A 13,302-nucleotide genomic window follows, 5' to 3' on the forward strand; every position below is an offset into this window, starting at 1 on the left:
TCGCTCTGGATCCTACGTTTGGAGAAGCAGGTGCTAGACTTAGCGCTGTTGCAAAGACGGGGCCACCAGAACTCCAAGGAGGAGGCCAGGCCCTCCCGGACACACACGTTCTGAGCAGCAGCATTCACAGCAGCCAAGAGGTAGACACAGCTCCATGGGTGAGTGGATCAACACAATACACCATCCCTCGGCCGCCAGCAGGAGCGGTGCCCACACGCGCTGCCCGGGGCCAGATCAAGCCCCCGACGCTCAGGGAGGGAACCAGACACAGAGGGCCCTGCGGCGTGTGAGTCCACGTGTGTGACACGTCCTGAACAGGCTCCTCCACGGACAGAGAGTGGGGAAATCCAGCTTGGGGTAATCGAAAGCAATGTACCTCCAGCCTCTAATTCCCTCGGCCTCCTTACTACCCTTGGCCCTCGGGGGGCGGAAAAGCAGCATAATTATCACAAACCCCTAGACCTGCCTGCGGGCTGCAGGAGCAGCATAAATGGCCATTTGAGTTTTCAGGGTTAAAGAGAAATTTGCCCAACAGGATGGAGAGGAACTTAGGAGGAGTTAGGAACGCAGTGGGCTGCCCCTGGAATCCTCCACCTCGCTCCCGCTCCGGCCCCCACCACAACTGGGGTCTCTGGCACCTGGACTGACCCCCTCTCCTCTGCGGGCCGCTGGGTCCTCTGGGGCCTGACGTCTGGGAGAAGACCGTTTCCACGTGGGCACAGGGGAACCCCCAACCATGCCCCGGGGATGGGGCTGCCCCTGCCCCAAAGGAGACCGCAGACTTGGCACCTCCTATTCAACCTTTATTTGCAAACTCTGAGGTCGAGTGTGGTGCCTGAGACTCTGGACGGTGTCATTTGTTCCCCTTGCCCTCCCACCCACTTCTGGGGCTGGGAAGGGATGGGTGTCACAGCCTGACCTCTGCGCCATCCCACCCCACCCCCACCCCAACTGTGTAACTAGACTTTTCTCTCTCTGTCTTTCACCTGGCCCTGCCCATTTCAGGTCTAGGATTCAGTGCAGGCCGCCCCTGGCCTGCGGGCCTCCGTGATCAGCCAGGGCCCTCTCAGGGCAGGTTCCGGCATCCCCAGCCTGGGTTCCAGTCAGAAGCCAAGGAGCAGGACAGCGGTGCCTGCCCAGGCACGTTTGCCCCCTAGTCAGATGTCTCTAGGTGCCCGCCAGCAGCTGGACCCGGGCTGACCCCCAGCACTGGCGAGGCCCCCACACGGCAGCAGGCAGCCTACAGAGAGGACACTGCAGAGGAAGGGGCTCCCGACGGCCACGGCCAGCAAGGCCAGGACCACGGCCCGGGCTCGGCCACGGTGGCAGCTGGGGTGGGCCACTGCGGTGGGCGGGGGGGGAGCCGTTGGGAGGGACAGGTCCTGAGCAGGAGCCCCGGTGCTCGTCCAGCGTGTACGACGGGGGGCAGGCGGTGCAGTTGAGCGGGGAGCCGCCACGGCAGCTGTGGCAGGAGGGGTGGCAGCTGGAGCAGACGCGCAGGGCAGGTGTGGCCGAGCGCCCAGGCCCCGCGGTCACTGCCTGCTGGGTGTGGCTGAAGTACCTCGGAGGGCAGTAGGAGAGGCAGAGGTGGCCCAGGATGTAGGCGGGGCTGTGGCATTCTGCACAGGGGACACAGACGAGGGGGAGTGAGGCCAAGGCCCGGCACCTGTCTGCCCTCCCGCCCCGGGCTGCACACGCACACTGCCCGCTGCTGCGCCTCCCAGCGGGTAGGCCGGGCCACGCCACGCCAGGCACTCACCCTGGCACAGCCCCTCTGTGTCCCGCTGCACACACGCGCTGCTGGTCACCTGGGGGCCCGGGGGCCGCGCCGTCATGTCCTCGGCCGTCCCATAGAGCAGCAGCGTGTAGCGGTACAGCGTCCCTGGGCAGGGGTCGCGGTGGGCACGGGGAGGAGGGGGAGAGGCTGTTGGCAGCCTGCTCCTGCCCTTCTGGGCCCCGCTCCCCAGCCGCCCGCCCCCGAGCGGGAGTCCCAGACCCTGACGGCGCCGGGCTGAGCACCCGCTGTGCACGGGTCACGGACGGTGTCTGGTAAGCGGGTACGTACTCCACACCAGACACACCTGCTCGGTCTCTGGGGAGACCGCAGGGAGCCCCTTGGCAGTGGGTACCCGGGGGGCCCCAGAGTCCGAAGCCCCAGCCTGCGTGCAGCTCTCACCCGTGTTGAAGTAGTAGCCCTTGTTCTCCAGGCCCAGAGTCCACAAGCCCTGCGGGTCCTCGTCCCAGAAGTGGGTGGACATGAAGATCCAGTTGTTGTAGCCTTGGCCACTGACATCCAAGGGTCTGGGACAGAAGGTGGGGTGGGGGGCGGAGGTGGCCCCGTGCTGGCTGCGGGGAGGGCTCCCACGGGGGCGGGTGTCCGGTGGAAGCAGCCCGACCTGGACCCCCCCTGACCGCAGTGTGCTCCCCACGCCCAGGGAAGGGAGGAGCGTCTGCTGCAGGCCGGGTCCTCCTCCCGGGTACCTGATGGCCACGAGCGTGGAGCGGGTGCCCATGGGGCTGGTGAGTGAGATCTCCAGGTCCCCCCGGCGGCTGTAGGACAGTGACAGCCGCACCTGCACGTGCTCCAGGGAGCGGATGTAGTTGGCACGGCCGGCGCAGGCCGACACATTCTTCCGCACTTGCATCAGCGGCAGGATGGGGCTAGGGGCGGCGTGGGGGGTGAGGGCCCCTCCTGTGGGCCTGCCGGGGGAGGGGGGCCAGCAGGCGGGGTCTGGGCTCAGATCGTGGGGCCCTCCCTCTCATTTGACAGGTGGGTAAACAGAGGCCTCGGGACCAGCCTCCCACGGGTTTGCCAACCCGCCCCCCAGGTAACGACAGGTGCGGGGAGATGACAGGCGAGCACGGTGGGGGGGCGGCTGAGGAGGGCGCTCACGTGGGGGTGTGCACGATCCGGACGGCGCATCTCTGCTGGGGCTGTGTGGGCAGCCAGGTCCGAGCCATGTCCACCAGCAGCCTGGCGTCCAGCAGCCCGTAGCCGTAGTGGTGGCTCACTGTGCGGAGGGGCGGTCATCACTCGCCCCCGGACGTGGCACCCCCCCTCCCCCAGGCCCTGCCTCACCTTGGCGCCCCACACCGTTGGTCCTCCAGTCCTCAGCCTGGAGCTGCGCCGGCCTGGACGCGCGGACCACCAGGTGCTGCATGTCCCTCCACGTCAAGAACGGGCTGGGGGCAGGCGAGGGCAGGTGAGCTGGGGCCATGCTGGGGGGTGAGCGCGGTAAGCGGGGTCCCCTCCGTCACCTACTTGGCCTCCAGAGCCAGGGCGATCATGCCCGCAGCCAGCGGGGCCGAGGCCGAGGTGCCTGTGTGTCTGTCCGTGCACTGGTGGTGCAGGTCTGTGGTGACCTAGGGGCAGACAGGGGGCTTGGAGGGCCTGGTACGCATGAAAGCCCAGACTCGGTTCAAGAAGGTACCGCCGAGATCCTGCCAGGAACAGGGCCCTGGGGAGCCGGCCCTGCCTGGAAGACAGGAGGGTGTGTGAAGGAATGACAACACTGGGGCCTGGTCTTGGACCCATTTGTGTTCCAGGTGTCACAGGGCAGCCCTGGGAGGAGGGGAAGTAGGGGGCAGGAAGGCAGGGGGAGCAGGAGGGAAGGTGGGGGAGGGGACAGGTAGAAGGGGAGGAGGAGGGAGTGAATTAGGACAAGGGGATGGGAGAGAAAGGGGCAGAAGGGAAAGTGAGGGAGAAACAGATGGGAGGGGGCAGAGGACAGGCAGGGAGGGGGCATGGGACAGGAGGGAGGGGCAGGGGACAGGCAGGAAGGGACAGGCGACAGGAGAGGAGAGGGCAGGGGGCAGGAGGGGAGGGGGCAGGGGGCAGGAGGGGACAGAGGAGACCTGGCTGCCGGACCTGGGGGTGTGGCGGGCACTCACGATCTGCGGGTCAGCGGCCACGCCGCTGCTGTAGGTGGTGGTGAGCGTGGAGGCGCAGGCCTCGCTGTACCAGGGCACGCGGCCCTGCCGGGTGGTGCTGCCCACCGAGAGAGTGTGGATGCTGTTGGTGTAGCCGTCACAGTTGCAGTTGTCATAGTGCAGGCCGCCGTTGCCCGACGCCCAGACGAAGAGCGTGCCCAGCCCACCGCGGCCCTGCACACAGGGACGGGACCGGGATGGGGCGTCGGCCTTGAGAGCAGGCCCAGGCCCGCCGCAGCCCCGGGGTGCGCTCACCTTGGTCACGCCGCGCCTGAAGGCCTCACGGGTGAGGACGCCTGGGCCGTCCACCGTGCGGCCGTCGTCCTCGGGGCCCCAGCTGGCACTATAGATGTGGATGTGCTGTGGCCGCAGGCTCAGCGACTGGGCCTCCAGGACGTCCGTGACGGTGCCGTCCAGCATGCGCACGCCTGCGGGGAGGGGAGGGGCGTCAGGCCTCTGCGGATGGCCCCGCCGCACCCCACCTCTGCGGGCCTGCCCAGCCCAGGCGCTGGGCTCCCTGTGCCCCCGGGAGGGCATCCGCGTGGGGCTCGGCTCTCCCCTACCTGACCTGGGCCCCGTATCCCCCAGACGTGCGTTCCTGGGGCTGCCCGCTAGCCCCCTATCTGGCATTCCCGGTTACGCGGTATCCCTGGTGGAAGGAGCTGGAGCCTGCATACCTCCAATGCGGGCGTTGTAGGCGACGCCTGTGCCGCAGAACCCGTTGTTCGCTATTGCTGCCACTTCCCCAGCACAGCGGGTCCCGTGCCTGGTGCCAAGGGGAGAGGGGAGCCCGTTACAGCCCCCCCCACCAGCTCCCCGCAAGGCACTGGGGGCTGCCCTCACCCCCTGGAGGATGCCAGGCTCACCGGTTCTCATCACTGGGAGTGTATCGCGGCTGGGGGTCTGGGTCATAGTCGTTGAAGTCGTAGCTGGCCAGGGGGTCCTGGGGGCGGAGTGGGGACATGAGGGGTGGGGGCTGGCCGTGGGACCTGGGCAGCCCGCACCCCGCACTCCGGTCCCCGTGGTCTCACGTAGTTGGCCCAGAGGTCCGGGTGGTCCTTCTCGATGCCGTCGTCCAGGACAGAGACCACAACGCCCTGGCCCGACAGCCCCTGGCTCCAGGCCTGCATGATGTTCAGGTCCGGCTGCACCTTGTTGTTCTGTGCAAGGTGGGCGCTGGCGTCAGTGGGGCTCTGGCCCCGCCTGGCCCCACCACCCAGCCCGGCCCGCTCACCATGTACCACTGCTTGGGGAACCAGGGGTCTGTGGGTACCGCCAACGAGCGCTTCACCCGCCGCCGGAGCGTCTGCTGCTCAAACCACTGCACCTGGAGGCGAATGCGCACTGCAGGAGGGGGCTGGACCCCGACAGCCAGCCCACCCTCCTCCCAACGGTCCTGCCCTCACAGCCACGCACTTGAGAGGGCCCTGCCCCTCCCAATCTTTCCCACCGAGTCCCACCAAAAGGCCCCGGGCTGCTTCCACGGAAGACAGGCCTCTTCCCCAGGTCCACCAAGGGGAGGTTGTGTGTGGGGCCACAGCGGGGGTGGGATGTGTCTGGGTTCTCCGCTGCCTGTCCTGGGTTCCTCATGGTGTGGGATCAGGCCCAGGACCTTGTGTTTGCTGAGGCTGCTCTTTGGGGTCCCCACGTGCCTGGGGCTCTGCCATGAGGGGACCAGGCCCTCAGATCACCAGTCCCCTGGGCCCACTGCCATGTGGCCACTGCTCTTGAGGTCCAACCCTGCTCCTTCCCCAGTCCCCGTTCTAGATCCTTCTACCCAAGACCTGCCCATCTCCCCACTGTAATGGCCATTTCTCTCTACCACTCCTCCCCACCCCTTGCAAGACATCCCTGGATGGCCATACCTGCCTCCTCCCCAGTTCCCCCTCTGCCCCCGTGCCTCTCTAAAACACTGTGGCATCACCCCCTGCTGAGACCCTCCCATGCTGCCCCCCTCTCCAGGGCCCACAAAGCTCTGCTTAATCTGGACCTCACCAGCTTCCCTCTGCTGCAGCCACAGTGGCTCCCTCGCCCTGGGGCCTTTGCACATGCTGTTCTGCCTGCCCCAGGCTGTTCTTCCTCAGACCTTTGCCCTTCCTTCTTCCTTGTTGATCTCCCACCCCCCAAACCAGTTCATGTGCCCTCACCCCCATCTCAGTGATGGGGCAATTGTCTTCCCATCTGCCCATCTTCAGACTTGGGAGCTGGCCCTGATTTCTCTCTATCCCACAAATCCAGTCCATTGGCAAACCCTGGCCTCTCTCCTGCAAACCCCATCTGAAACCAGCAACTTCTGTCCCCAGTGTTCCCAGTGGGTTTCAAGTTACAAAGCCTCTTGCCTCCATGCTGATCAGTGCCCCCCCACCCCAGACCCAGACCATACCGCCATCATGACTCCTGACAGCTTGCAGACTCAGCCTCTACTCCCCAGCTTGTTATCTAAAGCCTTTTTCCTCAATCTGGCAACCCTCTGAGCATCTCATAGTCTCACCAGGTGACTTCACACAGGATTCCTACTCTGGAACCGTTGCTTCTGTCCTAAAAAGGGCCAACTCCCTTCTCTCCATTCCGGGAACTAGAATGGTATCTGCCGTCTTTATAGGGTACAAAGGAACCTTGATCTTTCAGGGTGAGCTAGAGGAGGGGAGTTGGGTGGGGGGCGACAAGAAATGCTGACAGCGGGCCAGGCCCTGAGGTGAGCGTGGCACCCATTCGTAAACCCTTGCTCTCCAGATATTGTCCTCCCGTACAGACGGGGATAGGGGAGGACCAAGTGGAAACCCAGACTCAGAGAGAGCAGGTGATTTAAGTAATAGGAAGTGGCCAAGACCCCCAGGCCAGGCTCACCTTGGGGTCTTTCTTTAGGCGCAGGCGATGGCCCCAGTGTGGGGTCAGGGACTGCTGGACCACGCCCCGGTGTCGCAGGTGGTAGTACTGCCCGTCAGGAAAGATCTGGGAACGTGGGGAAGCATCCGCAACCATGGCACCTGGCTCCGAGATGGAATCCCCCACGACAGTGGCCCACACCTCTTGCGTGCACCCTCCTCCAACCAGGTGTCCTCTAGAGGTCCCAGAATCTGAAGTTGGTCGAGGCAGGGGTGGGCTGGGGGTTCTTGATATCTTGGGTACCCCTCCCGTCTCCGGGGTCTGGGGTCGTCTAGCCCCCGACCTTCCTGTCCATTTGGGTCCTACCCACCTGCCCCAAGTTGACGAAGCCGAATTTGCGCGCCAGGCGCTCGGCCTCCTGGTAGCCCTGGGACACCCGCACGGCCCAGCTGCTGACATAGATGGGGGCCCGGGCCGAGGACCACCCCACAGGCAGGGGGCCAACGAGGGCCAGGCCCAGGGCCACGACTAGGCGCAGCCAGAGCGCAGTCCGGGCGGGCCGCATGGCGGCGGGGGCGGGGCCGGGCCGGGGCCTCCGAAAGCCCCTCCCCCTGGCCAAACCGCCGAGTAGGCCCAGGCGCCCGCCCCGCCCCCGAGGCCATAGCAACCCCTGGAAGGCTTCAACTCCCAGAGGCCCTTGCGGCTCCCCCTTGAGGACCGCGAAGATCGGGCCGAAGTCGGGGGGGGGTTCATACGCCTGCCCCGGTCCTCCGCAGATCCAAACCCTCTGGAGCCTCAGTCTCCCCCATTTGTACAGGGACCAAATCTTCCGACCAAGAGGAGCGAGATCACGGCTGCTAGACGTGTCCCCTCCCCTTTGTGTGGCCCCGCCCACTTTCCCACACACCCCTCCCTCTTGAATCAGCCCTGCCTCCTGCCGGTCCAACCGGACTTGTTCTTCCGAGTAAGTCCCGCCTCCTGGACTTAGCTCGGTCCCATCCCCTTGCCCTGAGATTCTGTCCCTCCTCCTTTATGATCAGCCCCGCCTCTCCTCTGTTCTCGCCAATCATCTCTGGCCTTTCTCTGGGTCCTCCCACCAGCTCCGCCCCCACAACAGCTCAGCCAATAATCCCCGGCCATGACCCCGCCCCTCCAATCCGCTACGTCCTGCCCCCGCTCCGCCAATCGGCACCCACGGCCTCCGCGCCCCGCCCCCTTCCCTCGGAGTCGCGGCTGCGGCGGCCGCGGCCCGCCAGAGGGCAATGCGGCGGGGGAGACGGGGCAGGCCCCACCTCCTTTGTCCGCCCTGCCCTCCCATTGGCCGGAGCGGGGGGCAGGGGGCGGAGACCAGCTCGGGGGTGGAGACCAGCCCGGGGGCGGAGCCGGGCTGCTCGCGCCTGGGGAAGGCGGCACACGGGCTGCGTGGCCGGTGCGCGGGGCAGCCGTCGAGCTCGGGCTGCCAGCCCCGGGCCCGCCGGTGCCATGGACGGCCTGCGCCAGCGCTTCGAGCGCCTTCTGGAACAGAGGAATTTGGCCACCGAAGCGCTAGGGGCTCTCGAAGCCAAGACAGGTGTCGACAGGCGGTACTTGGCCGCGGGTGAGCCGTCCGGGGCGCTCGGGGCTGCTGCTCCATTTCGCCGACGGGCACATTGAGACCCTGGGGCACCCGGGTCCCGGACTTGACCTTTCCGGCCGGCGCCTTCTGCGGGGTCCGGGCTCGGACGGCAGGGAGCACCCCACTGTCCAGCAGGGAGACGGAGATCCTGGGGAGGGGTCGTGGACCAGGACTTCGCGTCTGCCTGCAGCCTCTCCCCTGCCCCCGCCGTGCGATCTTGGGCGAGTGTCACCCCCTGTCTCGGCCCCTGCATTACCTCCACTCCCGTCCTCGGGTCTGGAGGCCTCGCTGCCCCTTCCCTGGTGGCCCTGGGTGACCGCCTGGGTGACCGCCAGGCTGAAGTCCGGTTCTTCCAGTTGCTCTGTATGCCCTGGGGGAGGAGAGGTCGACGGGTAGGCAGCCAGTGCCCTGGGAGTCTTGCCACACCCGCATCCCACATGAATCCCAGCGTAGAAGCAAGTGTAGAGATCTTACCGTTTTTTCGTTTTTTGTTTTTTCGAGCGGAATGCTCCAGGCCAGGAGAGGAAGGGTTATTCCCATCTCTCTTACCTCCATTGTTTTCCTGAGAGTACCGGCCCCTCCCCCTGCCCTCTCCCTCTCCTCCCCAATGGCTTGGCCCACTCTGTGTGAATAGTTGAGTTGGGTTGTTTGCTGTGGTGGTGTCGGAGAATTATTGGACGGGGGACCTTGGAGAGGGGGTCCAGCTACTCCTGACTGTAACCATCCCAGTAATGCCTCCTCTTCCTTTCTTCCTCAATGACCTTGGGTGGCCCCTGCCACCCTCCCAAACTGTCTAGTAAGCACTCCTTAAATGCCTTCCTTCCCTCTTTTTCCGTGTTCCAGGCCCATCAGTGCTGCCACCTCTTCCAGGAGGCCCCCTGGAATGGATCACAGGGACACTTTGTCCAGACCTGACAGGGGGCTTTGGATGAGGACAGGGGCATACATTTTGAGCACCTTCTGTGTGCAAATCCTGGGAGTCCTCTTCCCTCCCTCTTCCCCCCAGCAGGGGTATTCCCATGCCCAGCACCCAGGGAAGGTCCATATTTATTCCCCCAGGCCTCCAGTGCCCAACCTTGTCAGCTCAGCCAGGAATCTGCCCCTGAGAGCAGGCCCTGACTTCTCTGCTGACTTTCCACATCCCTGGTACCCGTGGGCAGGAAATTTAGGTCATAGACCACTGGGGAGGGGCCTGCTGGGGAGGCTGGGAGTCACAGGGAGGAAACTGAGGTCTAGAGAGTCAGAGGCTTTGAGCGAGGCTGCCTCTGCCACCTGCCCTGTCCGGAGCATCCACCCCTCCCTAACCCCCCACCCCCAAGCCCCATCTGTTGCTTATCTCTGGGACTGTGCCCCCCCCCCCCATGTCCAAGGTCATCCGCCCATTGCTGAGGCTGCAGGAATAGGGATTGAGGGGAGAGGAACCCTTGGAAAGCTGTTCCTCCCCAACTTGCAATTTCCCCCTCACCCAGATATGGGAACTCTTGGGCCCCAGCTGCCCCAATTGATCAAATCCCAAGACCAGATAACAAAGGAGGCAGTGACCAGACCTCCTAGGGCCAACGGGGGAGGCTCCCCTCCCTCTCCTGACCCCAGGCCCTAGGGATAAAGACTAATGCAGGTGGAGGGAAGGGTGAGGGTGACTCTGCCCTTTGGTACACAAGTGACCTCTATCTCTGCAGATAACAGCCTGGGGGAGAGGCTGGAGACTGTAAAACGCTCCGGAAGCCCAGAGGCTCTGTGAGTGACCTTGGGCCTCACTCCCTGGGTTCCCCTATTGTTCTGGCCATTGAATGAGCTACAGCGGGGAAGTGCAGGGACCTGCATCCAAGAAGCACTTAATAAATGCAGTATTTACCACTTCTGCTTTCAGAGTGGCTCCGCTCCTGGCTCCCCGCCTCCCCCAACAGTGTTCGCTCTGAGCCCTCATGGCTGGGAAGGTGTTTGCATGCCTACAAGGTGCTCAGTAAACGTGGAGAGAGGAGGAGTTCCCTCCGTGGAGTGGTGTTTAGCTATCACCACGGCAACCTTAGCAGACAGGGCCCTTACCACCCCACTGACAGATGGGGAAACTGAGGCTCCAAGCAGCAAGAGACTTGCTTGGTGTCGCGTGGTAGGTGGAAAAGCAGAGGGCTCTCCTGGGTCTGGGGGGGGCTCTACTGTGCTTAGCTGTCTCGCACTAAGACAAGGGTCCTCACACGGGGCCATGCTGTCCCCCTCGGGACACTGGGCAGTGTCTGGGGACATGACATGGGTGGTCGCCACCACTGGGGGTGCTCCTGGCATCGACGGAGTGGGGCCGGGGATCTGCTCAGCCCCCCAGCGCCCAGGATTGCCGCACAGATGATCCGCCCGGACTGTCTGCGGGGGTGAGGATGGAAAACTCCGCTGAGATCAAAGTTACAGATGTTGCTTTTCTCTGCTCACTGGGAATCAAGCCTTAATGACAAAACGGCCTTTCTTTTAGGTTTTCCTCCCATCGCTTACATTCAAACATTGGTCCCTTGTGCCCACCCCCTCCCCCAGGACCTGGAGTAAGCAGTTATAATTGCAGACGGTCACGTATTCATTCAACAAACATTTATTGGGCAGCTACTCTACCTATCAGGGCCAAGGTCTCCGCCTGCCCTCCACAGTCTGGAGGTTGGGGGGAGACCGACCGGTTCACTGGTCACAGATACACAACATGGGGCTCAGGGTTGTGGTGGGGGTCGCCCAGGTGCTGCAGGGGCAGCAGACGCATCCCGGAGGGGCCCCCGAGGCTTCTGGGGGGAGTGGTTGTTGCAGACCGTGCCTGCCAGGCCAGGAGGTGGCCTGGGGGCGCCACGGTCTGGCTGGGGGGGCGCCGTCCTGCCCACACCCTGTGTTCCACAGGAGCGGCCTCTCTGCTAAGCCTGTATCTTCTCTTCGGCTTCGGGGCGTCTCTACTGTGCAATGTAATCGGCTTTGTGTACCCAGCCTATGCTTCGTGAGTGCCTGCTGGCTGTCCGGTGGGGGGCGTATGGGGGCCCTGGGCAGCCCTTGACTCTGCCCACCTCCCCCCAGAATCAAAGCCATCGAGAGCCCAAGCAAAGACGACGACACTACGTGGCTCGTCTACTGGGTGGTGTACGGCCTGTTCGGGCTGGCCGAGTTCTTCAGCGATCTACTCCTGTCCTGGTTCCCTTTCTATTACGCGGGCAAGGTGGGTGCCCTGGGTCACACACAGGACTGGGGGTGCCCTGTCAGGGGACCCCACCCTGCTGCCTCCTGGGTGCGACGAGGAGACTCAGCCCCCTCTCTGAGGAAGTAGGCCCCTCCCAAGGGGGGTCTGTGGGGGAGGTCCGGGCTCGTGCCCGGGGGACGCGGGGTGTAACCCCCACCTGTGCCCACAGTGCGCCTTCCTGTTGTTCTGCATGGTTCCGGGACCTTGGAACGGGGCTCACATGCTGTATCATCGCGCCATTCGTCCACTGTTTCTAAAGCATCACGAGGCCGTGGACAGCATCGTGAGAGAATTCAGTGGGCGAGCTCTGGACGTGGCAGCCGGAATAACCCGGGACGGTATGTGCCCCCTGGGCGCGGGGCTGCGGGTCTGTCCCAGCCTCTGTCTGCCCATGTCCCAGCCCGCCGGCCCCTGCCCACGTTCACTCCTGCCCCCGCCCCGTTGGCTGCCCCCATCCGGCTTTGCCCCCTCACTGTCAGCCTCTCTCTCCTACGCTTTCGGGAACCAGTCCTACAGACCCTGGCCCGCGGCCGGGCTCTCGTCACCCCCTCAGCTGCCCTTGGAGCTGACCGTACGTAGCCCCCGCCCCTGGGAGGTAGGGCCTGTGCGTGTGCAACACGGTGTGTGCATAGCTAGCTGTCCCCGTGGAGGATGGGAGGATGGCCTTCGTCCCCGCTACCCTGCCCCACTCCCTGCCTGGGGCCTGCAGGTGCGGCCAGGCCCACCTCACCCCTACGGCTGTCTCTTTGCAGCCAAAGCAAGCGTGACCCAGCTCCAGAAGGACAAGTGAAAGGCTCGCCCCGCCTCTACGCACAGCTGCCGACTGGCGAGCTGGGCGGCACATCACAGCCCAAGGCCTCCACGGATTCCTCGGCTTACTCCCGGGTGGAGTCCTCCACCAGGCCCTCGTCCCCGAGCAAGCCGGCCCCCGGGAGCTCCTCACGCACCACCTTGGGCCAGTCCCCGCTGCGCTCCCCCACCAGCGCCTCCCAGCTGCCTGGCAAGTCCCGGGGCCAGCCTCGGTCACGAGCCAACTCCTCCAACCAACCCCCCCAGGCTGCCAGCCCACAACATCTCCAGTCATCCGTCACCTCCTCGGGCCAACCCCAGCCAGCCCGCGAGTCCTCAGGCTCTGTGCTGCGCCCCAGCACCACCTCCAGCCAGGCCCCCCCCGTCGTGCAGTCCCCCAGTGGCTCCACCATCCCTACGCAGCCCCTCAACAAAACCTCAGATGGGCCCGAGGACCCGGCTCCCAAGGCCTCCAAGTCCAGCGGACAGCAGGAGAAGGGTTCCTCGGCGCAGCCCAACAGCAGCAGCTCGGGCACCGACCTGCCGGTCTCCTGCCCGTCCGAGTCCTCCCTGGAGTACTCCTCCGAGTCCACCACGGAGGTCACCTGCCGCTGGCCCCACCGCAGACACGAGCTCCGGTACCTGCAGCACTGCTGGCGGTTGAAGCACCTGGCCTGCTAGCGGGGACGCAATAAAGCCCACCTGGACGAGCTCCGTCTGGCCGTCTGTCCTCAGGGGTGCGGGAGGCCCTGGGCCAGGGCCTTCGTGGGCCTGGTCTCCTCTGATCAGGAGCGCATGCCGTGTGGCCCCACGCGTGTGCCCGAGGTCTCCCCATGTGGCCGAGAAGGCTCCCAAAGGAGGGTTCGAGAGCATCGGAGTATAAGTCCTTTCCTTGGGAGGGCGTCCCAGGCGACTGCAGGGGGCGGAGTGTGACATGGGG

At 65.0% G+C, this 13,302-nt stretch overlaps 2 protein-coding genes across 15 annotated transcripts; one reads left to right on the plus strand and one right to left on the minus strand.

Moving 5' to 3' along the window:
- Nucleotides 1-790: 790 nt before the first annotated feature.
- Nucleotides 791-7,631, minus strand: PCSK4 (proprotein convertase subtilisin/kexin type 4). Of its 14 annotated transcripts, none has more exons than XM_048227087.2 (16): nucleotides 7,127-7,407; nucleotides 6,778-6,882; nucleotides 5,165-5,251; nucleotides 4,962-5,090; nucleotides 4,797-4,873; nucleotides 4,608-4,696; nucleotides 4,186-4,358; nucleotides 3,892-4,104; nucleotides 3,263-3,363; nucleotides 3,080-3,183; nucleotides 2,894-3,011; nucleotides 2,482-2,661; nucleotides 2,177-2,301; nucleotides 1,809-1,882; nucleotides 1,562-1,619; nucleotides 791-1,462 (listed from the first exon to the last, which is right to left on the minus strand). In XM_048227087.2, the coding sequence occupies exons 1-16, from the start codon at nucleotides 7,319-7,321 to the stop codon at nucleotides 1,158-1,160; spliced, it is 2,133 nt and encodes a 710-aa protein (XP_048083044.1). In that variant the 5' UTR covers nucleotides 7,322-7,407; the 3' UTR covers nucleotides 791-1,157. The 14 variants fall into 14 exon arrangements, with proteins under 14 accessions (XP_048083044.1, XP_048083043.1, XP_048083047.1 ...); XM_048227086.2 differs by having other exon boundaries at nucleotides 1,760-1,882; nucleotides 5,165-5,257; XM_048227090.2 differs by lacking the exon at nucleotides 7,127-7,407 and adding an exon at nucleotides 7,512-7,631 and having other exon boundaries at nucleotides 791-1,619; nucleotides 2,482-2,700; nucleotides 5,165-5,257.
- A 515-nt stretch (nucleotides 7,632-8,146) lies between these two features.
- Nucleotides 8,147-13,072, plus strand: REEP6 (receptor accessory protein 6). Its single transcript, XM_026480927.4, has 5 exons — nucleotides 8,147-8,353; nucleotides 11,243-11,336; nucleotides 11,414-11,552; nucleotides 11,743-11,911; nucleotides 12,326-13,072. Exons 1-5 carry the CDS (start codon nucleotides 8,239-8,241, stop codon nucleotides 12,361-12,363), a joined length of 555 nt encoding a protein of 184 aa, XP_026336712.1. The 5' UTR covers nucleotides 8,147-8,238; the 3' UTR covers nucleotides 12,364-13,072.
- Nucleotides 13,073-13,302: the final 230 nt, after the last annotated feature.

The sequence above is a fragment of the Ursus arctos genome, unplaced genomic scaffold, assembly GCF_023065955.2.
Source record: "Ursus arctos isolate Adak ecotype North America unplaced genomic scaffold, UrsArc2.0 scaffold_14, whole genome shotgun sequence".
NCBI classification, from domain to species: Eukaryota; Metazoa; Chordata; class Mammalia; order Carnivora; family Ursidae; genus Ursus; species Ursus arctos.

Bases quoted from the DNA above. Each gene is read 5' to 3' on its own strand.
- PCSK4 (XM_057311409.1), bottom strand. From the start codon at position 7,418: ATGGCCTCGGGGGCGGGGCGGGCGCCTGGGCCTACTCGGCGGTTTGGC. The intron at 4,697-4,796 runs GTGAGCCTGGCA...CCTTGGCACCAG, and splicing joins ACTCCCAGTGATGAGAACCG to GCACGGGACCCGCTGTGCTG. The intron at 3,012-3,079 runs GTGAGGCAGGGC...CCCTCCGCACAG, and splicing joins CAACGGTGTGGGGCGCCAAG to TGAGCCACCACTACGGCTAC.
- REEP6 (XM_026480927.4), top strand. From the start codon at position 8,239: ATGGACGGCCTGCGCCAGCGCTTCGAGCGCCTTCTGGAACAGAGGAAT. The intron at 11,553-11,742 runs GTGGGTGCCCTG...CTGTGCCCACAG, and splicing joins CTTTCTATTACGCGGGCAAG to TGCGCCTTCCTGTTGTTCTG. The intron at 11,912-12,325 runs GTATGTGCCCCC...GTCTCTTTGCAG, and splicing joins AGCCGGAATAACCCGGGACG to CCAAAGCAAGCGTGACCCAG.